Raw genomic sequence first — 24,634 nt, 5'->3', positions numbered from 1 at the left:
TTAAACAGAAAAGTAAGACACTTGATCTTTTTTATAGGGGCCAACCCCTGCTGGGGGGAATGCAGTGCTGGTGACCTAATGCAAGGCCTTGAGTATACTAGAGACACACTCAGTCACTCAAGAAATTTCCCCTGTCCCAGCCTTAATTTATCTTTTTTTTTCCCAACAGATTTCTTAGTATGCAAATAAACTAATTTTATTTTTACTTTTTGGTTTTGGGGCCATACCCAGCCAAGCTCAAGGGTTACTCCTCACTCTGCACTTAGGAACTACTCCTGGTGGTGCTTGGGGAACCATGTGAGACATTGGGGATTAAACCTGGGTTGGCCATGTGCAAGACTAGTACCTTATACACTGTACTATTGCTTCAGACCCTTATTTTTTTAATTTAAATATTCTTTTTGTTGTTGTTGTTTGGGGGTCTTTCCTCACTATGTTCAGGGCTTACTTCTGGTTCTGTTCTCAGGGATCACCCCTGCCAGTTGTTGGAGGACAATAATAAGCAGCGCTGGAGATCATATCCAGGCCAGCTGTATGCAAGGTAAGTGCCAAATCCACAGTATTCTCTCTAGTCCCCCCCCCCCTTGTTTTTGCTTTTTGGGTCACACCCGGCGATGCTCAGGGGTTACTCCTAGCTCTGCACTCAGGAATTACCCCTGGCAGTGCTCAGGGGACAATATGAGATGCTGGGAATCGAACCCAGGTCGGCCACATGCAAGGCAAATGCCCTACCCACTGCTTTTTTTTTTAATCGTGGCACCATGATTTACTATAGCCCTAGGTTTGATCCCCAGCACCACATGGTCACCTGAGCACTGCTAGGTGAGCACTGTTGGATGTAGCCCTGATGTCCTTCAGAGCCAGTTGGGAAGAGAACTAAAAATAAAACACACAAAAAGAGCCCTACTAAACTGTTTATTTTGTACAATTTAATGGATGTGGATACGGCAAAGGACTAGAGCACATGCCATGCATGCAGAGGTCCCAAAGTTCTACCCCCAGGGTCCCCCAAGCACTGTCAGATCCAGCGGTACTCATGGAACTGTCTGTACAACCTAGCCAGTCGGGCTCAGTTCAGGCCCTTGTGAAACAAGGAAAGTATGCAATTTGACACATTTTGACACCTCAGAAAACTTTCCTTGTATCCTTTTTATTTTTGTTTCACCAGAATCACGGAGCCCCTAGATTGAGAACAGGCTAAGAGGCAGCAAAGGTGAAAGCAAGGGAAGCCCGCGAGACGTCACTGCAATCCTTGTGAGAGATGCTACCTTGGGCCTGGGGGTGCGGGGTAGCTGATTACAAAACCAGTCATCCCGTGAACCTGCCGCTTATCCATCCACTCCAACTCACTCTGGAGATAATTGAACAAAAATACTTCCTTGATAGGGCAACTCCCTCAAAAAAAAAATCAGCTAGCTTCCTATTGTCCTCGGGCACTCTTCGTTATTCTCGTCCACTCGGCCTTAATTTGCCCACGCGTGACACCCGCCCCATCCCGAAATTGTGCTATCCTCCGCCCCACCCCTAGCTCGCGCAAAGTGAGTCCCCACTTCCTCCGGAGAGCCTTCCTGAGACCTCCACGGTGACCCCTCCCTTTCCGAATCTCCCCCGACTGTACACGGGCTGAATCGCTTCTCTGCCCCGAGGATGCACCGATGCACACGCACGCGCTCGGTTCCCCGGGTCCGCGCCGAGCGCGGGGCCGGCGCGCCGCGGTCCTCGGCGTCCTCCCCTCCTCCTTCGGCATCTGCTCTGCATTAGTCTGTCCCAGGCCTCCGCAGGCGCCGGTGATTGAATCATCATCATTAACCAGGGTCTGTCCCCCCCTCCGCCCCCCATTCCCGGCGGCAGGGGGAGGGGAGGGGGAGGCGGAAAGCTCACGGCCCGGGGTCCCTCCCTCCGCCGAGCCCGGAGAGGGCCCCGCGCCGGGCTCGGGGAACGTGAGCCGGCGGCCGGCGCGGCGGCCTCGGGAGGCGCTTCTGCGGCCCGGCTGTCGCCACCGGGGCTCGACGAGCCCGAGCTCGGAGGACGGAAGGGGCCTCCGACAGTTAGCGCCGAGGCCGGACGAGGCCCACCAGGCGGCCCGCTCCCGGAGGTCCAGGAGCCGGGGTCCCTCCCTGCGAGGCCCCCGCTCCCCAATTACGCTCGGAGAGGGGGAGGGGCCTGTGGGGCTCAGGTGAGCACACGGGGAGCAAGGGGCGTGGGCGGGGCCTGAGGGGGCCAGCGAATCCGCAAAGACTTGGGCCCTCGTTGCCCGGCGACAAGTCCCGCCCCGCAGGCGGCACCGGAAGTGGCGGGCCGGGCTCAGCCTTTAAGATGGCGTCTCCTCAGGGGGGCCAGATTGCGATCGCGATGAGGCTTCGGAACCAGCTCCAGTCAGTGTACAAGATGGACCCACTACGGAACGAGGTGCAGGGGCGGCAGGGTTACTGCTGTGGTCGGCTAGCGGCTCGAACCGGGGCCGGAGAGAGGACGGGCGGTGGCCGGGCCGGCGCCCAGTGCGCCTGCGCAGGGGCCGGGCGCCCAGCGCGCCTGCGCGGTCGCGCTCCTCTCGCCGGCCCTGCCGCTAGGGCGCCTGCGCCGTGCGTCGCCCACGTCGCCGTGTCCCCCCCTGGGAGAGGAAGGTCTGGCCGGCGCACGTGAAGGGAGCCCCCGCTGTGCGCGGAGCCCTCTGCTGGGCGGAGGCGGACCGTCAGCCCCCGGGAGCCGAGGACGCCGGGGTGCGGGCTTCGGCCGCGGGCTGCCCCTAGGAGGAGCGACGAGTGAGGTGGGATGGAGCCGGGGTGGGGTCGCGGGCGGGTGGGCGATGAGTGACGGAGGGTGTGCCCGCAGGAGGAGGTCCGAGTGAAGATCAAAGACCTGAACGAGCACATCGTCTGCTGCCTGTGTGCAGGCTACTTCGTGGACGCCACCACCATAACCGAGTGTCTTCATACGTGTGAGTGTCCGTGGCTCGCTGGTCCATGCCCGCGCAGCCCCGTCCCCGCCACCGCCTCCAGGCTGCCTGTTTCGGCGCCCCCCACGCCGTCCCCGCCCCGCCCCAGAACCCGATTCCCAGGGGTTCCTCCAGCCTCCGCGCTCTTCCTGCAGTCTGCAAGAGTTGTATTGTGAAGTACCTCCAAACCAGCAAGTACTGCCCCATGTGCAACATCAAGATCCACGAGACACAGCCACTACTCAACCTCAAACTGGACCGGGTCATGCAGGACATCGTGTACAAGCTAGTGCCTGGCTTGCAGGACAGTGAGTGACCGACCTGTGGCCGAGAGCCCTTTTCAGGACGGGGTGGGGGGGGGTCTCAGCTCTAGAGGAGAAACACTTTGGTGGGAGTCCTGGGGGTTGACACCCAGCAGAAAGGGGAGGGAGAGCTAGTACTTGAATCAGCACTCACGCTTCACCGCTCTCCAGGTGAGGAGAAGCGGATTCGAGAATTCTATCAGTCCCGAGGCTTGGACCGGGTCACCCAGCCCAGTGGGGAAGGTATGTGTCCGGACAGCAAGGCTGCTGAGGGCATGCCCCCCGAGCATTCCTCCTGCCGAGTCTCGCCGGGAAAGGCGTTTGGAGCACATGTCACCCTCCTCACTGGTGTGTCTTTGTTAGAACCATCCCTGAGCAGCCTTGGCCTCCCGTTCAGCAGCTTTGACCACTCGAAAGCCCACTACTACCGCTATGATGAGCAGCTGAGCTTATGCCTGGAGCGGCTCAGGTGAGGGGCCGGTGAAGTGGCAGGGCCAGGGAGGGGTTTGGGCAGAGAGTGAGCAGTTAGGGAGTGGCAGATCCCTTGGAGAAAATGTGTGTGTGTCCCCTATCCCCACCTGCCGAGTGGGGAAAAAAGGGGGAAGAGAAGGAGGAAGGGGCGAGGGGCTCTCTAACCTGTGTCTGTTCCCTCTCTCCCACAGTTCTGGCAAAGACAAGAATAAAAGCGTCCTACAGGTGAGGGGAGCACGAGGGGTGCCTGTCTCAGCACACGCCCCTCCGCACGGCCCTTCCTCACAAACCGTGTCCTCTTGTCCCTTTTCCTACTCCCAGAACAAATATGTTCGATGTTCCGTTAGAGCTGAGGTCCGCCACCTCCGCCGGGTCCTCTGTCATCGCTTGATGATTAGCCCCCAGCATGTGAGTATTCCGACGGCTGTTTTGGAATTGGGGGACAGCGAAGGGAGCTGGGCTCAGGAGGTAAGACAGGTCTAGGGTAGAACAGGCGGTTTTTTTTTTTTTTTAATTTATTTATTGAATCACTGTGGGAAAGGTTACAAAGCTTTCAGGTTTATGTCTCAGTCATGCAAATATCAAACACATTTCCCTTTACCAATACTTATTTTTTACCATGAAGAACCCCAATAAAACCCCACCCCCCACCCCTCCCTGTCCCTGTGAGGCAGATGAATTCTAGTTAACACTCTATCTGCTTTGATTAGATTCATTGTTTCAATAAAAGATTCACCACTATTATTTAGAGTTTACCCCCCCCCCCCCCCCAAATCAGACATGCTGAAAAAGCATTGTGAAGTGATTTGCTTTCTACGGCTGGGTTCAAGAATTAAATGTTGGTTTTGGATTTCTGCTCTTTTACCTATTGACCCTGGAAGTATTTCTACTGAAAGTCAGATAGTTAAGAAATTGGTTTCTGTGTTCTGGAGTCCTGGCCGTGCTGGAGAGCCGCTCGCGGGGGGCAACCGGTGGCCTCGGTAGGGCGTGAAGGGCGGAGCGAAACGCCCCCCTTCCCATGAGGTTTTAGTCGCCCCCACACTCCCGGCTCATACCTGCTGTCCACAAGGCTCCCATGTGGCCGCCATCTTTCTTTCCAGAGAGGAGAGGGCGAATGGGGCAACACCCTTTCCCCTACGGCAGACTTGATGGTCTGGATCAATGCATAGTCCGTTCACTTTTCTGCTCCAAGCTGCTGGGTTCTGCATTAAGTCCTTGTGCTTCTGGGGCCGTGGCTGTGCTGGAGAGCCGCTCGTTTGGGGCGACTGGTGACCTCGGTAGGGCGTGAAGGACGGACTGGAACGCCCCCCTTCCCATGAGGTTTTAGTCGCCCCCACACCCCCAGCTCATACCTGCTGTCCACAAGGCCCCCATGTGGCCGCCATCTTTCTTTCCATAGGGAGGAGGGCGGAAGGGAGCAACACCCTTTCCCCTCTGGGCAGAAATGATTGCCTGGATTAACGCATAGTCCTTTCACTTTTCTGCTCCAAGCTGCTGGGTTCTGCATTAAGCCCTTGTGCTTCTGGGGCTGTGGCCGTGCTGGAGAGCCGCTCGTGGGGGGCAACTGGTGACCTCGGTAGGGCGTGAAGGACGGACCGGAACGCCCCCCTTCCCATGAGGTTTTAGTCGCCCCCACACTCCCGGCTCATACCTGCTGTCCACAAGGCTCCCATGTGGCCGCCATCTTTCTTTCCAGAGAGGAGAGGGCGAATGGGGCAACACCCTTTCCCCTCCGGCAGACTTGATGGGCTGGATCAACGCATAGTCCGTTCACTTTTCTGCTCCAAGCTGCTGGGTTCTGCATTAAGTCCTTGTGCTTCTGGGGCCGTGGCCGTGCTGGAGAGCCGCTCGTGAGGGGTGACTGGTGACCTCGGTAGGGCGTGAAGGACGGACTGGAACGCCCCCCTTCCCATGAGGTTTTAGTCGCCCCCACACCCCCGGCTCATACCTGCTGTCCACATGGCTCCCATGTGGCCGCCATCTTTCTTTCCAGAGGGAGGAGGGCGGAGAACAGGCGGTTTTGTTTGGCTTTTTGGGCAATGCTCTGGGGTACTCCTGGCTCTGCACTCAGTTATCTCCTGGCAGTGTTTGGGGGACCACATGGGATGCCGGGGAGGAGCCCCAGTTGGCCACGTGCAAAGCAAACACCATCCCTGCTGTACTATCTCCCCAGCCCCAGCAGAGGGTCGTTTTAAGTCGGCAGGAAGAGGGTTTCTGGGGTGGGGGTGTCAGAGCGATAGTAGCGTGGGTCAGGCATTTGCCTTGCACGGGGCCCATCCCTCAACATCCCGCATGGTCCCCCAAGCCCCTCCAGGAGTGATCTGTGAGCACCGAGCGAGGAGTTAGACCCTGAGCATAGCTGGGTGTGGCCCAGAAACCAGGGGTAAAAAAGAGAATTCCAGAAACGTCCACCTCCTTTCTAGGTGCAGCTCCTTTTTGACAACGAAGTCCTCCCCGATCACATGACCATGAAGCAGCTCTGGCTCTCCCGCTGGTTCGGCAAGGTGAGCCAGGGCCCCGGGGCTCAGGGGCCTGCTGGTGGGGAGGGGGGGATGCGCCTACTGACTGCCTCTTGCCTTCTCTCCTCAGCCATCTCCTTTGCTGTTACAATACAGTGTGAAAGAGAAGAGGAGGTAGGGGCCAAGCCCCTCCCCTCCCCCGTCCCTCCCCCACCCCAGATATTTATGGCAGATCAATTGTGGCTTTATTTTTGAAATAAAAAAAGCTTTTAAAAAGCATCTCTTTTCTTCTTTTTAAGTTTTTGGGCCGCACCCAGTGGTGCCTGAGGGCTCCTCGTGACTCTGTGCTGGGGGTAGTTCTTAGCCATGGTCAGGAGACCATGCAGTGTCGGGGATCAAACCCAGGCTGTCCACAAAGGATGCCCTCAGCCCCCTGAGCTGTCTCTCTGGCTACTGTCTTCCCTTTTGCCTGGCCACACCCTCCTGCCTTGCCCCGTATCCTGTTTCCCCCGAGAAGCCCGCTGAGATTCTTCATGAAAAGGGTCTCTCTGTGATCCCTCAGATTTGTAAGAGAAGAAGCAGAGGACCCTACAGTTTAAGATTCAGAGGGTGAGCTAAAAGGCCAGGGAGGTTGCATGAAGGACACACTGCTCTAGTCCTTGCCAGGAACCACTCTGCAGAGCAGTGATCAGGAGCAACCCCCTGGCCCCACACACTGGTATGTCCAGACCCCAGGGACTGCGTTCTCAGCCATCACTGAGTCCTGCAGACTTGAGCGGAGGGGAACAGACAGGGCAAAGGCTGGCCAGTGGCCAGTGCCAGGCTGAAGAATGATTTTTTGTTTGGTTTGGCGTTTAGACCCAGTCGTGCCCACGGCTTACTCCTTGCTCTGTGCTCAGGAATCACGCCTGTTAGACTAGGTGCCAGGGATCAAACCTCAGCCAGTCATATGCGAAGCAAGCACTGTACTTGCTGTGCTATTGCTCCAGCCCTAGAAGAGTGATATTTTATGGACAGACCCAGAGAACTGCATTGTGGGAGGAGGGTCAGAACTGAGGGAAGGTGAGGGGAGCGGCAGGGATGGAGTCGTCGGCCTGGCTGGCCATATGCAGTTCAGTGGATCTTCAGGAATCTGGGTCTGATGAAGCTGGGGTTCACAGAGGTGACTGACGGGGGCAGGGTGGGGAGGGGGAGCTGGTGACCAGGAGAACGAAGTCAGCGCTGTGGAACAGGCCAGACTCAACACCACTGATTAATTTAGTGAGCATGCCTCGTCTTTCTGAGCTCAGCCATGAACCCCAGACTCTGGAAATACACCAGCCTATCTAAGGGCTCTGGGACCAGAGAGATAGGACAGTGGGTAAGGTGGTGGCCTCGCACATGGCCAACCCAGTTTGATCCCCAGCACCACATATGGTCTCCAGAGCAATTCCTGAGCACTGCTTGGGTGGCCCAAAAACAGAAAGATGAAAAAGAAGGCCTTCAGAGGAGGAAGACAGAAACCTGCCCAGCGAGCTTGTGGCAGCCGAGGATGGTCCCAGGAGGCATGTCTGTGCAGGCAGCTTGCGGTGGGTGCACTTAAGCCGACGGCTCAGTGGGGGACTCCTGTCCCAGGCCACAGTCCCCCAGCATTGCCAGGAACAGTGCTGACCGCGGAGCCAGAGTAAGTGAAGCACCTCTAGGACTGGCTTCCCCCAACAAAGCTTGTTTATTAATAGATACAGAAAACCTGAGCTAGCCTAGGTGCTCCTGGTGTGTGTAGCAATCAGCCCAGCTTTCCTCCATACACGTTGAACTTGTGGGCTAAGAGAAAGGCCCAGTGGCTCTGCAGGCTGCAAGGAAGCGCCTCGAGCTGCAGTGGGCACACAGTCTCCAAGGATCCTACACCTGGGGATCCTCTCCACGCCCCCAACTCAGGTGCCCCTGAATGTCCCATGGTGGTCACCTCCAGGAAACTCCCTCAGCCAGAACCAGGCCATGCTTCCTGCTTCCGAGGTGCAGGATTTATCTGTGTGTTTGCGCGCACATCTGCGCGCTTCTGTGTTTGTATGTCTGTGTGTGTCAGAGGGACTAGGCAGACTGAAGGCAGCCTAACTCACATTCCACCTCTGCAGTCTCTGGCCATCACTTGGCTGCTTGCACTCAGCTGGAGGGAGAGCGGCTGAGGAGCAGCCTTTGGCATGGAGGAGACCAGAGGAGGGAGAAGGGTCTGCCTGGAATAGTCTGGGGTGTGTGTGTGGGTGAGAAGGTGTCTGCGTTTCCAGCTGCATTTCCACCCCACCCCCATCTGCTCACGGTGACTACACACAGCCTTGGGGACCGGCAGAGTGGCCCTGAGGAGTTCCTCTGGGCTGCCCCAGAAGCCAAGCAGCGCAGCTGTGCCAGAGAGAAGCTGGGGAAAGGGCTGACACTCCCCAGGCCCCTTGCACACAGATGCTGCTGTGGGGTGTGAATTGGCCACTCCTCAGTGCTGCCCCAGGAGGGTCCTACCGCCTGCCCCGGCTGCCCCTGCTTGCACTTCCGTGCACTTCTGAGGAAATTCCCACTTCCCTCCCTTTGCTCCCCGGTTTTCGGTTTTTGTAGGTTTTCCTAAGAGTTTCCTTGCCAGAGAGGGAGCCTGTCCTCCACCCGCCATCCAGATGAGTTCTGAGGTGCCCCTCACCCCCATCCCACGGCCCTGCACTCAGAATTCAGAGGGGAGCATGCAGAGACTGAGGGTGGGTTATTGGCTGCGGGACCTGTCTAGGGCAGATCTGAAAGGAGGAAGTGTGGGGGGTGGGGGGAGAGAGAGCGCTGAAGGGGAGATGAGGGCAAGTGTGTGCAAAGCCCGGGAAGTGGCAACTGGGGTCCTTGGCCAGGCAAGTGTGAGGGGGTTGAAGGAATTGGGGGAAGAGGAGGAGAGGGATTGCCTGCAAATGCGGGGAGAGGAATCCCTGCTGGGGTACCCAGTGCTGGGGCCCATCAGCACCCACCTCAGGGGGTGGATGAAGGTGCAAAGAAAGAGAAGCCTATGAGACACCCCTCCGGCCCCCAGCCCAGAACTCTGGTTTAATCTCTAAATCTCTCTCATTAATCACTCGCCCTCCTCCACCCCCCACCTCGGATCCAGTTTCTTCCCAGATCAGGTTCCAGAGGCTTTGCTGGGAAAGTTCCCTTCTGTGGCCCCACCGTGCGGGCCCGTGCGGGCCGCTGGGATGACCTTAGTCCTGCTGTCAGCCGGCCGGCAGCCTTCTCCCTTTCCTTCCCCTCCTCCTTCCCTCAGGCAGGCTTCTGAGGACACCTAACCCCTTTACCTGAGCCCGCTGGGCACAGGAGACATGGAAGAGGAGGCAAGCGAAGCCCCCACAGACAGTCATTGCAAGCAGAGGGGATGCTGGAGGAAGCGGTTGAGGCAGACTAGACAGTTCCTGGGTCCCCAGAGAACTACCCTAGTCACAGATTCAGTGAAATGGCGGGGTCCTTTCAGAGGGTTGAGGCCTCCAGCTGGGAGGGAGCACTTCCTGCTCATCCCCCCCCCCCCCCCCCCCCCCCCCCCCCCCCCGCCATTAATATCCAATTAACCAGTCCTGAGGCTCTCAGCTTTCCTGGTAGGCCAGCCTCTGCTCTCTGACCCACCAGAGGCCACTGGGCTGAGTGTGCCCAGTCTGCTGTCTGCTGTGCAGGCAGTGGATGGTGGGGGCAGTGGCAGCGTCCTCCAGGGAGCCCTTTGCCTCTTTTCTCTCCACTGGTAGGGGTGATTTTTAGCTTGTTTTCTTTTGAAGCCACATCCAGCAGTGTTCAGAGCTGGGCTCCCGACTCAGCACTTAGGGATCATTCTTGGCTTGACTTAGGGGCCCAGCGGGAGGGGGGAGCGAATGAAATTGGGTCCTCATCCACCTGTAAGGCAAGCACCCCCCTGCAGTACTGCTCTCTGCGGGGTGACTTTTTTTTTCCTTGTTGGGTCACACCTGGCGATGCACAGAGATTACTTCTGGTTCTGCACTCAGACCATATGGGATGCTCGGAATCGGGGTGCAAGGCAAATGCCCTACCCGCTGTCCTATTGTTCCAACCCCTGGGAGGGGGTGACTTTTGAACAAGCCTTTTGCCTTGCTGAGGCTCTGCCCAAAGCTGCCTTCTTTCTACAAAGGGTGCTCCCCGCGGGTATGAGAACAGAACTAGAACAGGCGTGGAGGGGAGCAAGGCAACACGGGACAGAGGAAATAGCCACCCCAGGCCTCCAAATTTGGGATTGGCAGAGGTTTCTGTGCCAGGGTCCCCAAAGTTTGTCCTGTGTGTGTGAGGGGGGGCAGGATACATTGCACCCCAACTCTCCTGGGCAGTGAACCCCCTACTGATGGTTTTCTGGTGTTTCCTAGGTTTCTCCAGAGTGGAGGACCTAGCCTTGAGCTGCAGGTGTTTAAAAAGGAGTCAAGGGCTGAAGGTGGCAGGACATTGGCCTAGCATGTGACTGACCCAGCACAGATCTCTGGCACTGCCTTATGCCTTGCCCCCATCCCCCAGCCGTGGGTCCTGAGTTCAGAGTATGCCTGAGGACCCCCGGGTGTGGCCAAAACCCAACAACAAGTCAGCCAGAAGTCACTCACTGACGGCAGGTAGGATAGCTGGAAGGGTCCTCAGTAGCCGTCTGGGAGTGGGGACAGTAGGCATCCCCTGTCCTCATTCCAGACCCTGGCTCGGACACTTCACAGAGCTGTGGCTGGATCGGCTGGACGGGCCTCGGGCGGGGTCGGGGTCGGGGTCGGGGTCGGAGCAGGGGCGAGGCTCGAACCGGCGCGTCCTTGGCTGCCTCCCGCCCCCAGCGCTAATCACTTCCAGCCGCGGGACCTCTTTAAGAACACTCAGTGCGCCGGGGCTGGGGCGGAGACCCGGCTGGGTCCTTCCTAGGTGGGCGCGGGGAGCCCCGCCAAGTCAGCCCTGATCAAACGCGTGCAGCTCCCCAGCCGCTGGGGCGGGGAAAGCAAATTTATTGCCGGGAGTTTATGAGCCCGAGTGCGGCCAGGCGGGGAGGCCGCGGCAAACCACCTGGGGGGCTCCGTGTGTGCACCGAGGGTGGCGCTCGGGCCGGGACTCTCCGTGGCCTGGGGGTGGGGGTGCTCTGGAGGAGGGGCCCACGGGGCTCAGGTCCTAAGGCCAGGGGACCCTGCTCGGGAGCGGCGCGCACGGAGCCGGACGCCCCCCGCAGCCCAGCAGGCCATGAGCTCTGCGCCCGAGCCGCGGACGCCCCGAACGCCCTTCAGCATCGCGGACATCCTAGGCCCCCGCAGGGTCCCGCTGCCAGAGCCGAGCCCCGGGCCCGCGTCACCGCTGTGCGCGCTGGAGGAGCTGACGAGTAAAACATTCTGCGGACTCGACGGGCGCGCCCCGCCGCTCTCGGAAGGTCCCGCGCCGGGTAGGTGGCGGGCGGGGAACTGACCACCGGGTGCCGAAGCTGCGTCCCCGTCGCCCGGCCCGCTCCCCGCGGCTTTCCCCCTCCCGGCCCGGCTTCCCATTAGTTCCCAGGGGCGGACCGGCCGGGCCGGGAGCCCCTGCGTCCCGCGGTGCAATCGCGACGGTGAGAGGCTGCGGGGAGACAAAAAAGACCCGCGCCACGGGCGAGCGAGCTGGGACGGGGGTGCAGAAAGGCGCCGGAGGCGAAGCCCGGGGCCCTTCCGGTAACCCAGCTCTGCTCTAGCCCACCCGCTTCCTGAGAGCGTGCTGGACGCGGGTCCTGGGACTCCGGGTCCTGCCCCTTCTTGCCCCTCGTACCGCCCGCCACGACTCCCCTTTAGGGATGGAGAACGGGGTCCGTGTTACCAAAGCCTGAGTTGAGGACGCCCGCCTGGTCCGTTAGGAGACTCGTCACACTCGCGCTGCGGGACTGGCCTCCCGACCTGCACCGTCTAGGGCTTCACCCGGGTGCGCGCCCCAGCCAGCGAGTTTGCTTAACCAGGGCTCCGAGGTCGCGTCCTGGGTTCTCAGGCCCGCCCCACCCGCCCTCCACTCTGGCTGCAAGAAGCCCTGAGCAAGTTCCCCGCAGTTACTGTTGCGGGGGACTGTGTGCTCTGGGCCACACCCAGCGGTGTTCAGGGCCAACTCTGGGCCCTGCGCTCAAGGATCGCTCCTGGCGGGCTCGGGACCGTCTGTGGCTCGGGGATCTATCCCGGGTCAGCCCCGTGCAAGGCAAGCGCCTTACCCACTGCATTATCTCTCCGCCCTCCCTTATTTCTTCGTTTCCCCCCACCCCTACCGGAGCCAGTCACCCGAACTGGGCCGACCCCCCCCCATCCCCGCGCCAGGCTCTTGCTCCCCAGGGAGTGTCTGCTGGATCCTAACCCGCCGCCTACGCCCCAGCAGGAGCCGCCCCCGACGCGCTGGGCCCGAGCCGGGCGGGACGCCGTCGGCGCAAGTCTCGCACGGCGTTCACCGCGCAGCAGGTGCTGGAACTGGAGCGGCGCTTCGTCTTCCAGAAGTACCTGGCGCCGTCGGAGCGGGACGGGCTGGCGGCGAGGCTGGGCTTGGCCAACGCGCAGGTGGTCACTTGGTTTCAGAACCGGCGCGCCAAGCTCAAGCGCGACGTGGAGGAGATGCGCGCCGACGTGGCCTCGCTGCGCGCCCTGTGCTCGGGCTTCCAGGGCCACCGCGGACCCCGGCCCGACGCGCCCGACTCTGAGCGTCGCCTGCAGGAGGACGAGATCCAGGGGGACGGGTGAAGGGCGGCGCCCTGCCGGGTTCGGGGTGGAAGGAGAGAGCGGACTCGGCCCCTTCTGGGCCCCCAATCCCGACGCCCACCTTGCCCAATTGTTGAGAATAAACATGCAGACTTGGCCGCACAACGCCGGCAACAGCCCAGTGAGTCGCAGCTGACCCTTGTAGTGGTCTGGCCCTTACTCCGTGCCCGCGCCCTCACCCGCTTCCTTTAACCGTGCCAGCCGTTGCATTAGGAAAATGTGCAAGAGGATCTGAAGCCGAGGGCTGGGGTGTAGAGTTCCTAGGACCCCCCTGGGAACCTCGCCTCAACTTTCTAGGTTCCTGGTCTGTCCTCCACCCCCACCTCCTTAGGACATGGGGAGGGAGGAGGGTTGGGACCGCACCGGGCAGAACTCAGAGGTCGCTCCAGTCTAGACTCGGGGGACCAGGTGTGGAGCTGGGGTCTGCGTGCAAGCCAGGCGCCTCCCGCCGGTCACTCTCTCTCCCGCCCTTTAGAGCGTTGCTTACTAAGGCTAACCGGGTCCGGGTCGACTCCCTTCTGGGGAGGGTGGAGTTGAGGGATAATCCAGGCTGGGGCAAGGGCAGAATGAGGAAGCCAGGAGCGCGACAGACCAACGCTTCCTTTGGAGACCTCCGCCCTGCCTTGAGAGGGGATTGGCCAACACCCTAAGTAGTGACCGGGCTAGGCCGGCCTCTCAGCTAACCCCTCCTCCCCGCATAGCAGAGGCAGACAGGGCAGGATGGTGATGCACACCCCTCAGGATTCTCCCCAGTGGCCACATTCACCTGTACCCTGAGGCACGTCTCTCCCTGCGCTTATGGCTCTCCGTTGTCAGTGCCATGGTTCTGCCTGGAGGCCACTCACTCTGAGAGGTGCTGGACAATTCCACCCCAGGTTCCTGGACAGCTCACTTCACCCAGCTGTGTGTGTGGGGGGGGACATGAAAGGGGAGGATATTGCGGGGAGGAGGACTAAGGCTGGAAGGTTGAAGGGAGCTGGTGTTTGCATCCAGCAGCTACTCTGTGGAACAGTGCTCAGTGCCTTCCTGCACTCATCTTCACAGCCACCTCCAGAGACAGTGACCCTCTGCCTTCACCCAAAGGATAAGGAACCTGAACCTCAGGAAGGAAGCGCTGGACACTCATGCCATGAAGCTCTAAGTGGTGGGCCAGTGATAACCTGCTGGCTTGTTTAACTCAGGAATTCATGCTTTTTTTTTTCCCTTTTTGGGTCACACCTGGTGATGCACAGGGGTTACTCCTGGTTCATGGACTCAGGAATTACTCCTGGCCATGCAAACACCCTACCCGCTGTGCTATTGCTCCAGCCCCAGGAATTCGTTCTCTTGCTCACTAATGTTCCCCTGTGCCAAACTGAAAGAAGAAAAGGAGCTCAGTATTGGGGAAATTGCCTGCCATGGAGGCAGGCTGAGGACTGGGATGGGGAGGGGGGAGAATATACTGGGGACATTGGTGGTGGAAAGTGTGCACTTTGGTGGAGGGATGGGTGTTCGATCATTATACGGCTGAATCTCGAACACGAAAACTTTGTAACTGTAGCTCATGTTGATTCAATTAAAAAAAAAAGTAACGTGGAGTTCATGCCCAATTCAATTTCAATCAGCTTAATCAATGGCTGAATAAATAGCAGTACTCCTACATTAAAAAGAAAGAAAAAAAAAAAAAAGAAAAGGAGCTCATCAGATAGAGAAAGGAGCACCAAATAAAGGTTGTTGGGAGGATCCTCCCAGGATGGGAGAAGCATGCTGAAAGTAGACTATAGACCAAACACGATTGCCACTCAATGCCTCTTTTGCAAACCACAACACCCAAAAGGAGAGCAAGAACAAAAGGGAATGCCCTGCCACAGAGGCAGGGTGGAATGGGGGGGATGATGAGTGGGAGGGATACTGGGACCCATGGTGGTGGGAAATGGGCACTGGTGGAGGGATGGGTGTTTGATCATTGTATAACTGAAACCCAAGCACAAAAATTTGTAAATCTACAACTGTACCTCATGGTGTTTCACTAATGAAAATTTAAAAAAAAAAGAAAAGAAAAGAAAAGAAAAGGAACTCAGGAGAGAGAAGGGGCCAAAATGTAGGGCTTTAGGCCCCGACTGTAATTTGAATGCATTCTTTTTGTCGTGGAAGGCTGGGCCTCACACACACATGGGCACACTCCGCTCTGGACACTGAGCCACATTCCCAGCCGAAGCCTTGTGCTAGAGACAGAGCATAGTCCTTTGGGAGGCTGTAGAGTGGGGGGGATGAGAGGATGTTTAGAGTGGCTCCTGTGGTTGGCAGCCCACAGGAGGGAATGTATCTGTAATGGTGGCAGGAAAGAGGCAGGAACTGGGAGGGAGGGGGAGGCGGGAGGGGGGGAGGCACATTTGGAGGGGAAGGGGGGAGGAGAGAGGGTGGTTAGCCTCAGGCATCAGCAAGGGATCAGCATGATTCCCCCTGGAACCAAACAATGAAGGAGTTAGTGGTGTCCTAGCACACCTGGAAGAAAACTGGCATTTGTCGGGGCTGGAGCGAGAGTTCAAGAATAGGGCATTTGCCTTGCACACGGCTGACCTGGGTTCGATCTCCAGCATCCCATTCGGTCTCCCCTGAGCACTGCCAGGAGTGGTTCCTGAGTGCAAAGCCAGGAGTTATCCCTGTGCATCATCTCATTCCTACTCTGGACAAACTTGCAGGCTATCGAATATAGCCTGCCCACAGGGCAGAGTCTGGCAAACTCCCCGTGGCGCACCAAATATGCCAAATACCAGTAACAATGATGGGTCTCATTCTCCTAAAAAGCCTTGAATATAATCTCAGGGCTAGGATGAAAGAGACGTTACTGGGGCCTGCTCGAGGCAATCGACGATTAACAGGATGATGAATGAATGAATGAATGAATGAATGAATCACCAGGTGTGACCCAAAAAGAGAAAAAAGAAAAGAAAACTGGCATTAGTGGACATAAGTGGACAGTGACTTTTAGCAGAGAGAAAGGAATCAAGAAATCAGGCCTTGTGCACTTCCACCGGGCCCCCAGTATATACAGCCATCCTTCATAGCCTCCCCGCTCCTGCTCAGGGCTCCTTGACCCTTCTAAAGACTGCCCTGGGAGTGAGAGATAGTAAGGGGTGAGATATTCGCCTGCAAAGCTACTGCCCAGCTTGGATCCCCAGCACCGTATATGGTCCCCTGAGCACCACTAGGGGTCCTGAAAACTGCCAGGAATAGACCTGAGTGCCATCAGGTGTGGCCCAAACCATCCCACTAACCAAAAAATAAAAATAAAGGCTGCCACTCTGGTTAATCTGCGTTACATTTAGTTATTCATTTGTTTTGGGGGATTTGGGGTTTTTGTTTGTTTTGTTTTGTTTTGTTTTTACCTATACCCTCAAGTGCTCAGTGCTCTGCAATGCTGGGAACAAACCAGGCTTCTCCCATGCAAAAACATTCACTCCAACCCTTTGAGCTAGTGTGGGCCCAGGACTTTCCAAGTTAGGCTCTGAATGCCCCAGGCCCTGAGATACCCCTTAGGCACAGGAAGCCTGGGGGAGTCACCCTGCTCTCCAATCCCGACAACAGGAACCTCAGCCATTCAGGCAGCTGGGTCAGAACCACCAACTCATCAGCTGCACACCTGAGGGTAGGGTGTGGCTCTTGGAAGATTCAAGTCCAAGATGAGCTCTGAGGGGCTGGTGAGGGGACAGTTCCTTGCTGGAAGAGCTGGGGGTAGCCAGTCCAGCGTGAAAGCACAGGGGCTGCGTGGCAGGGGTGAGTGGCCAGTCGTGGGCATCCCCAGGGCAGTCCTTAGAGCAGACACAGTCCCCCTACCCAGAACCAGAAGATGCTGGGCAAGCTGCTTGTGGTGGTCAGTGCAATATCATTATTCTTTCTTTCTTTCTTTCTTTCTTTCTTTCTTTCTTTCTCTTTCTTTCTTTCTCTCTTTCTTATTTGCTTTCTTGATTTCTTGCTTTCTTTTAGCTCTTTGGGTCACACCTGGCAATGCTCAGGGGTTACTCCGGGCTTTGCACTCAGGAATTACTCCTGGTGGTGCTCAGGGGAGCATATGGGATGCTAGGAATCGAACCCAGATCAGCCGCGTGCAAAGCAAACGTCCTACCCGCTCTAGCCCCCTATTATTGTTCTTTAAATCAGTCTTTCCCAAAGAGGATGATACCACCCCAGAGTTGAGGGGTGGGCACTGGAGTGGTGGGGAGCCGGAGTAGCCGCAGGGAAAATGTGGAGAGGATGCCTATTGTGTGTTTCTGAGATTTCTGAGAAGACATTGAGTAATTTTGTTTTTCCTAAAACCAGGGTGGAAGGTCAAATAAATTTGGAAATCATGGGGCTGGAGAGATAGGATGGTAGATAAAGTGCTTCCCTTGGATGCAGCTGACCCACATTCAATTTCTGACATCACATGTGGTCCCCTGAACACCATCGAGAGTGATCCCCAAGCACAGAGTTAGGAGTAAGGCCTGAGCACTGTCAGGTGTGATTCAAACCCCCCCTCCCCCTTCCCAAAAAAACAAAAAACAAAAAAAAATACAAACAAAAAGTTTGGGAATCTCTGCTTTTTTGGGTTTGTTTTTGGACCACTCCTGGCAATACTTAGGGGTTACTCTGTGATACTTGGTGAACCATATGGGATGCTGGGGATCAACCCAGGTCAGCCCCACGGAATGCAAGTACCCTACCCGCTGTTACTATCCTCCAGCCCTAGAACCTTTGGTTTAAATGAACACAGTGGAACCAGAGAGATAACACAGGGGTTATAAGTCACATGATTCACGTGCCTCTGACCCTGATTAGAGGCCAGCACTGCATACGGTCCCCTGAGGCTGGTGAGCAGACCTGGAAGTAGCCCCCAGCACAGCCAGATGCAGCCCCCTAAAATTAAGGGCAGGAGAGATGGTATAGGCATAAAGGCATTGGGCTTGTATGTGCCCACACTGGTTTGATCCCCAGCACTGTATAGATTCCCCTGGACATCACGAGACGGGGCCATAGAATCCTCTCCCCTCAAAAGTCCCCTCTCACGGACCAGATTGAGCACAGAAGATGAGAGCACATTATTCCATTTAGGGAGGCAGAGGCTAGTCAGGTCAGCGGGCTGCACAATGGAGGGTGCTGTTTGTTCCCTGACAGGAGGTGAATTCCCAGGGGCACTCTGAGGGACTTCTTTTTCTGAAAAGGGGGTGGTAGGTCGAAGAAGTTCAGAAGCCTCTGATCTTGGGGATGTCCTGGGAATGTGTCACTGTTTCCGGGTGCTGCTGGTGCTTCTGAGAAACAACACACATCCAGTCACACTGCTTTGTGATAGGAGTAGAATATTCTGATCTCCTTTTTATAATTTTATATATAACATGTTTATTGTTTTGAGGCTACCCTTGGCTCTGTGCTCAGGAGTGATCCCTGACAGTGTTGGGGATTTGAACCAGGGTCAGTAACATGCAAGGCAAGCACCCTACCTCCTGTTCTAACTCTCTAGCTCTTCTTTTTTTTTTTTCCTTTTTGGGTCACATCCGGCGGTGCTCAGGGGTTACTCCTGGCTCATGCACTCAGGAATTACTCCTGGCAGTGCTCGGGGGACCATATGGGATGCTGGGAATCGAACGCGGGTCTGCCACATGCAAGGCAAATGCCCTACCTGCTGTGCAATCGCTCAGTCCCTGTCCCTTCTTCTTATGTTCTTATACTCTTCACTCACAATTTTCTCATCTCACTGTGGAATCAGGACCCTCTAGCACCTTTTTACCTGACGTGCGTTCTGTACTTGGCATTTGGGAAGCGTTTTTTCTCCCACTTTCAGCCCTTGCAACAGCCCAGGGAGGCAGGGACAGTCCCATATGTTAGCTGAGGGGCTGGAGCAATAGTATAGCATTTGCCTCCACATGGCTAACCTGGCTTCATTCCCTGGCGTCCTATATGATCCCCTGAGCACCACCGGGTACTGTCCAAAAACAAAAAATTTAACAGCTGAGGCTACTGACCCAGAAGTGGAGAGACGTGCCCACAGTGACCCAAGGAGGAGGGCAACGTCACCCTCCGGGACAGTATTTGCAGGCCTGCATGGGACTTTGGGACAGCCCGAGATAAGGGGCTGTCCGACCCGTCCCATCTCCAGGTGTGTAGGGAATAGCAAGAATCCTTTGGCAGGAGTGATCCCTGAGTGCAGAGCCAGGAGTCAGCCCTGAGCACTGCCAGGTGCGGCCCCCAAATCAAACCAAACCAACTGAATTGTGTTTTGCAAACAGTTCACAGATCACCTCTCGGAAGTGTCCCACGGCGAGCTGCATGGGCATGAGAGGGAGGAGTGGGGGTCTCCGCCGCGTCAGGCTGGGCCTCCCCATCAGCCTCCTGGAACTCTGAGCAGTTGCCTCCTCAAAGCAGTTCAGTCCCAAAGGGCTTAGAAAAGCTGGAGAGATGGGTCAAGGGTTATGGTGCTCACCTTACATATGGCTGAACTGCTAGCCCCGTTGGCTGAGACTTGCCAGAAGGGGTCCCCAGGGTCCTGAGTACCCCCAGCTCCCTCTTCATACTACTAACACAGGATTTTGTGGTTCTGAGAGCTTATCGAGACCCTCTCCCACCCAGATTTCTTCATGAGCAGCCTCAGGCTTGTCCCCTACCGTCCCAACAAGCCTTGCCCAGGCCAACGATGCCCCAGGGTGTGCCAGGCTACCAGGAAAGCACCCTCTGGGCATCAGCCAGGGACCATGGCAGCTGACCCAGACACTCAGGGCAGGAGGAGCCATTTCTAAACAACTGGGCAAAGACAAGGTGACCTTAACAGCCTGGCCTGCCTGCCCTTCCCTGGCCCAGCACCATGCCCAGTCCCCACTTACCAATAGGGATTAGACTCGTCTGGCTCCCGTAGGGGCCCGCTGCCCACAGTCCCGGGGTGCTCAGGGATGGGCAGCGAAGTTGAGAGGGCCTCAAGGCCACAGCCTCGTCAAAGCCTTTTCCTTTGTTTAGCGTCGTTCAATTCATGCCATTCTCCTGAGGTCTCTGCAAGCTGGCATTGCCCTGCCCTCTGGCAGCAAGACTAACCAGGGTCAGGGTGTCAGGTCGGCGCCTGACTCTAGGCCTCTCCACCCTGGACCTCCCGCTGGCCATGACCCTTGCCCCTAAGATCATGTGACTTTCAGAATCCCCAGGAACTCCTACAGTTCAGTTGAGGGGCTTCTTCCCCTCACCTCTCCCTTAGGGCTTTGCCCAGGGCCATCTTGGAAAGTGTTTTTCTTCCTGGTCTGTCTTCTCTGGGGGTTGCCAGCTCCTCACTCGGGGCTCCTGGCTCTAATTTCTTGGGGGCCAATATGCAACTTTGTGCAGGGACACAGAAGTACTAGAGAGATCCAGTGAGTCCTGTAAGCGGAAAGAGAGGTCAGAGATCAAGTCGGGACAGGGCTGAGGACGGGATCATGCCATCCCATCCCTGGCAGTGAGGCCTGGCCTTGGTTACTGCCAAAGGACCCTGTCCTGCCTGCAAAGAAAAGATGGGGGGGCTGGAGCAATAGCACAGCGGGTAGGGCGTTTGCCTTGCACGCGGCTGACCTGGGTTCGATTCCCAGCATCCCATATGGTTCCTCAAGCACCGCCAGGAGTGATTCCTGAGTGCAGAGCCAGGAGTAACCCCTGAGCATCGGCTGGGTGTGACCCAAAAAGAAAAAAAAAAAAGAAAGAAAAGATGGGGGGGGGGTGGTCATAGTGATAGTATTGCAGGTTGGGCACTTGCCTTGCATACAGCTAAGCTGGCACCACGTATAGGTTTCTGAGCCTGCCTGGAGTGATCCCTGAGCTCAGAAACAGGGAGAAGCCCTGAGAACTGCTGCGTGTGTCCCCCTCAAAAAAAAATAGGAGGGGCTGGATGATAGCACAGCGGGTAGGGCATTTGCCTTGCACATGACTGACCCGGGTTCGATTCCCAGCATCCCATATGGTCCCCCGAGCACCACCAGGTGTAATTGCTGAGTGCGTGAGCCAGGAATAACCCCTGTGCATCGCCGGGTGTGATACAAAAAGCAAAAAAAAAAAAAGGAAAGAAAAAAAAAACACCTCCCGGAAGAGAACAGCGCAGAGTCTCCTGCCCCTGTGCCTGGCTATCCTTGCCAGGGCCCCTTGGAGGGGAGCGGGTTGAGTTTTCCTCCCCGCCCCGACCAGGGCTCCGGCAGCCGAAGACCTCCAGAACCAGCCACCACCATGCTGAGACCACTCTCTGCACACATGAAGGTACCGGCAGAGGAACAAAGGCATGCCGGTCCTGGGGCTGAGATCTCCAAGCCTGTTTGGATCCAGGCTGAGCATCCTCCACCCAGATCCTCCAAATTCTAGTAGGCGGGGGTCACACCCACCAACTGGCCCCCTGGCGCCGTGTAATCCCATCAGCAGCCAAGACTCAGAGACTATAAAACCCAGCTCCGAAAGCTGGGGCCTGCTCAAGGCAATCGAATAACAGGAAAGAAAAAGAAAAGATGAGATGGAAGTGGATTTTTACCTCTTCCTTCCCACAACATCTTTGATTCCAGTTGCCCAGGTTGGACAGGGGCTCCCCGTTAAACTGGGGTCACTTGGAGCTGTCTGCAGCACCCAGACCTCCCCTCCCCAGACCACCCTCTCTACACACAGGCCAGGCTCACTGCTCCCGGAACTCCTGTTGCTTCTGATCCTTTTGACGCTGCCAAAATAACAAGGAAAAAGCGAAGAAGGTCTCGGAGAGGAATGCATACTCGCAATTAGGTCTAGAGGTGAGTCTTCCTGGACATAACATGTGACACGTCATGATACCGTGGACCCATTGACTCGCAATTAGGTCTAGAGGTGAGTCTTCCTGGACATAACATGTGACACGTCATGATACCGTCGACCCATTGACCCAGCTTCGGGTCCTTGCAGCAGAGTGAGAAAGCAAACTCTCACCAGCAGGGGGCAGTAGAGCGCAAGCCCAGCGTTGGCGGACTCTGCCCTCACCACACCGCCCTCTGTACCCATCTCGCTCCCACCTGCTCACCCAGGTCAGCCGCCAGCTGCCTGCAGCTGCCTGTGCCCTGACTTGCTTCCTCTGAGCTTTTCCTCCCCCACCAGCAGCTCAAGGGCTGCGCGGGAGAGAAGATGGGAGGGAGGTAGGCAGTGCAGAAGGACCTTGCGACGGTCAGACTCAGGACACCAGAGTCAAGGGGATGCCAGACCCACCACCCTGCTCTTCTGGAGGTTTTTTTTTTTGCTTTTTGGGTCACACCCAGCGATGCACAGGGGTTAGTCCTGGTCTGCACTCAGAAATTACTCCTGGTGGTGCTCGATGGACCATATGGGATGCTGAGAATCGAACCTGGGTCAGCCGTGTGCAAGGCAAATGCCCTACCCGTTGTGCTGTTCCTCCAGCCCCTCAACTGGAGCTTTGGCGCTTGGCCATTACTGTGTGAGCCGCTGGGGAAAGGCCTGGAAGAAGAAGGGGGGCTCTATGGCAAGGCCTTTCTGAGACCCCAGTAAGTAGCCAGCCCTCAGCTACCAGGCCCGCCACTGTGTCTTTCTCATCCCAGCTATGGGCCAGATGGTCATGTGGCAGGATGGAGAGAGGGGAAGGAAAAGTGACAGAGCGGGTTAGAGGTGGTGAGATACCTTTTCTCTGCAGGCTCTGCGCACCCCCTATGGTGCCCTAGCTGCTCCCGGCCCTGGGGTGCAAGCCTGGGGGCTGGTCTCTAGAGCCAGTGGAGGACACCCCCTGGGAAGGGGAGTGGAGAGGAGTAAGTGTTGGGAAAACTCCGAGAAAGTTTGTGTGAGGGGGGTGGGGGGACTTGTGTGGGTTGGCCCCAACACCCTGGCAAACAATCACTCAGCTAAAGAACGTCACAGCGCCCCTCTCCCCATTCAGCCCCTCCAACATGCCACTTGCAAGTCCCGTCACCGCCTCCCCGCTTCCCGGGCCGAATGTGGCCTTCCTGGGGTGAGTGTGGCCTTTCACCCAGCCTATCCACCAGCCTCTTCTCCTCCATTGGATCTGTTTCTTGGCAGGTCCATCATGTTTGAAGCCCTGAGTTGGAGCCCTCTCATCCGGCCTGCGCCCACCCCTCAAATCTGAATAGCCCCCTTAAAACCCATAGTCTTCATCTCTTTCTCCCCAGGCTCTCCGCAATTCCTCCCCACTGGCAGGGCCCTGGGGGGGGGGGCAGCAGCCTGGGTCAGCAGCCTCCCCCTCACGCTGCTCAGCTGACCTTTCCCACGTTTCCTTGCAGTCCTCCCTCTGCTGAGCCACCCCCCATCTCTCCCCAAAAATAAAATAAAAACACCAGCTTGGGGCCTCTCCCCAGTTCCCCTCACTTCCTGCCTTGCTCTGAGCGATTCTCTCCACATCTGGTCTCACCTTCAAGGTTCAGTTCAAATTCCATCTCTCCTCAAATTCCTCCCAGTGTCTTTCATCTGCAGTGATCCCTGCCTGCTCCTCATCAGGCGGCACCCACAGAGTTATACGACGTATAATTTTTTATCCCCGCCTTTCCCTTGCTCTGGGAACTGGCCAGGCTGCCGGGAACCAAAACGAGAGCAACGCTAGAGAGAAGCGGCGGGCACCCCAGCCCTGCCTCTGCTGATGCCTGCTCAGGTGACGTTGGACAAATCCTTCAGTCTCACCAGATCTCAGCGGCCACACTCACAGAATTGTGCAACACTCTCCCAGCCTTGGCCAGACATTTGGTGGTTCTAGTAAGAATTAATTCTCGGGGCTGGAGCAATAGCACAGTGGGTAGGGCATTTGCCTTGCACACGGCCAACCCGGGTTTGATTCCCAGCATCCCATATGGTCCCCTGAGAACTGCCAGGAGTGATTCCTGAGTGCAAAGCCAGGAGTAACCCCTGAGCATCGCCGGGTATGACCCAAAAAGCATGGTCCTCCCGTTGTTCATTGATATGCTCGAGCGGGCCCAGTAACGTCTCCATCGTGAGACTTTTTGTTACTGTGTTTGGCATATTGAATACATCACGGGTAGCTTGCCAGGCTTTGCTATGTGGGCGAGATACTCTCAGTAGCTTGCCGGGCTCTCCGAGAGGGGCAGAGGAATCGAACCCGGCTTTGCTGGGCGAGCTGCGTGCAAGGCAAATGCCCTACCACTGTGCTATCAACCCAAAAAACAAAACAAAACAAAAAAAAAGAGAATTAATTCTCAAGCATCACAAGCTAGAGTGCGAGGTTCTGAGGTGCATGTGGGTCTGAGCAGAGCAGATCCTCTGCGAGATCACTCACGATCACGATCACGACCACCCTGTTGTTCGTCGGTTGCCTCGAGCAGGTGCCAGTAACGTCTTCTTCGTCCTAGCCCTGAGATTTTTTTTTTATAGTGCCATATTCAAGGCTTTTTCAGGGTTAGGAGGATGAGACCCATCATTGTTACTGGTATTTGGCATATTGGGTATACCACGGGGAGTTTGCCAGACTCTGCCGTGTAGGCAGGTTACATTTGGTAGCCTGCCAGTTTGTCCAAAGTAGGAATGAGATGATAAGATGTCGCGCGGCCGCAAATGCAGCCGCGCGCTTCCGGGAGCTAAGTGTGATAATCTCTGGATCCTGGCCGTTGTTGGAGTTACACGGCAGTTGGTGGGTGTAACTGTCTAGTTACTGGCAGGTCCAGTCCCAAACTGTGCAGGCTTCGAGATCTCAGCCCCGGGTCCCACACACCTGGGTTCCTCTGTCAGTTCTTTTATGCGTGAGGCTCATCCAAGTGTGTGGAGAGTGGTCCCAGTATGGCCTTGGCTGGGCCCCGGTGGTCTTCAGCTGTTGGG

General features: G+C 56.9%; 2 protein-coding genes across 2 annotated transcripts; both read left to right on the top strand.

Moving 5' to 3' along the window:
- Positions 1-2,234: 2,234 nt before the first annotated feature.
- On the top strand, positions 2,235-6,446 carry PCGF1 (polycomb group ring finger 1). The gene is made up of 9 exons (XM_056117295.1): positions 2,235-2,409; positions 2,833-2,938; positions 3,091-3,243; positions 3,409-3,480; positions 3,601-3,706; positions 3,900-3,933; positions 4,030-4,116; positions 6,132-6,212; positions 6,298-6,446. The coding sequence occupies exons 1-9, from the start codon at positions 2,317-2,319 to the stop codon at positions 6,343-6,345; spliced, it is 780 nt and encodes a 259-aa protein (XP_055973270.1). The 5' UTR covers positions 2,235-2,316; the 3' UTR covers positions 6,346-6,446.
- A 4,917-nt stretch (positions 6,447-11,363) lies between these two features.
- On the top strand, positions 11,364-12,859 carry LBX2 (ladybird homeobox 2). Its single transcript, XM_056118912.1, has 2 exons — positions 11,364-11,547; positions 12,501-12,859. The coding sequence occupies exons 1-2, from the start codon at positions 11,364-11,366 to the stop codon at positions 12,857-12,859; spliced, it is 543 nt and encodes a 180-aa protein (XP_055974887.1).
- Positions 12,860-24,634: the final 11,775 nt, after the last annotated feature.

Source organism: Sorex fumeus, unplaced genomic scaffold, assembly GCF_029834395.1.
Source record: "Sorex fumeus unplaced genomic scaffold, SorFum_2.1 ptg000003l, whole genome shotgun sequence".
Classification (NCBI taxonomy): domain Eukaryota; kingdom Metazoa; phylum Chordata; class Mammalia; order Eulipotyphla; family Soricidae; genus Sorex; species Sorex fumeus.
The sequence above is the reverse complement of the archived record's forward strand: the minus strand, read 5'-3'. Positions and strand labels throughout refer to the sequence as shown.

Bases quoted from the DNA above. Each gene is read 5' to 3' on its own strand.
- PCGF1 (XM_056117295.1), top strand. From the start codon at position 2,317: ATGGCGTCTCCTCAGGGGGGCCAGATTGCGATCGCGATGAGGCTTCGG. The intron at 3,244-3,408 runs GTGAGTGACCGA...ACCGCTCTCCAG, and splicing joins AGTGCCTGGCTTGCAGGACA to GTGAGGAGAAGCGGATTCGA. The intron at 6,213-6,297 runs GTGAGCCAGGGC...TTCTCTCCTCAG, and splicing joins TCTCCCGCTGGTTCGGCAAG to CCATCTCCTTTGCTGTTACA.
- LBX2 (XM_056118912.1), top strand. From the start codon at position 11,364: ATGAGCTCTGCGCCCGAGCCGCGGACGCCCCGAACGCCCTTCAGCATC. The intron at 11,548-12,500 runs GTCCCGCGCCGG...CCTACGCCCCAG, and splicing joins CGCCCCGCCGCTCTCGGAAG to CAGGAGCCGCCCCCGACGCG.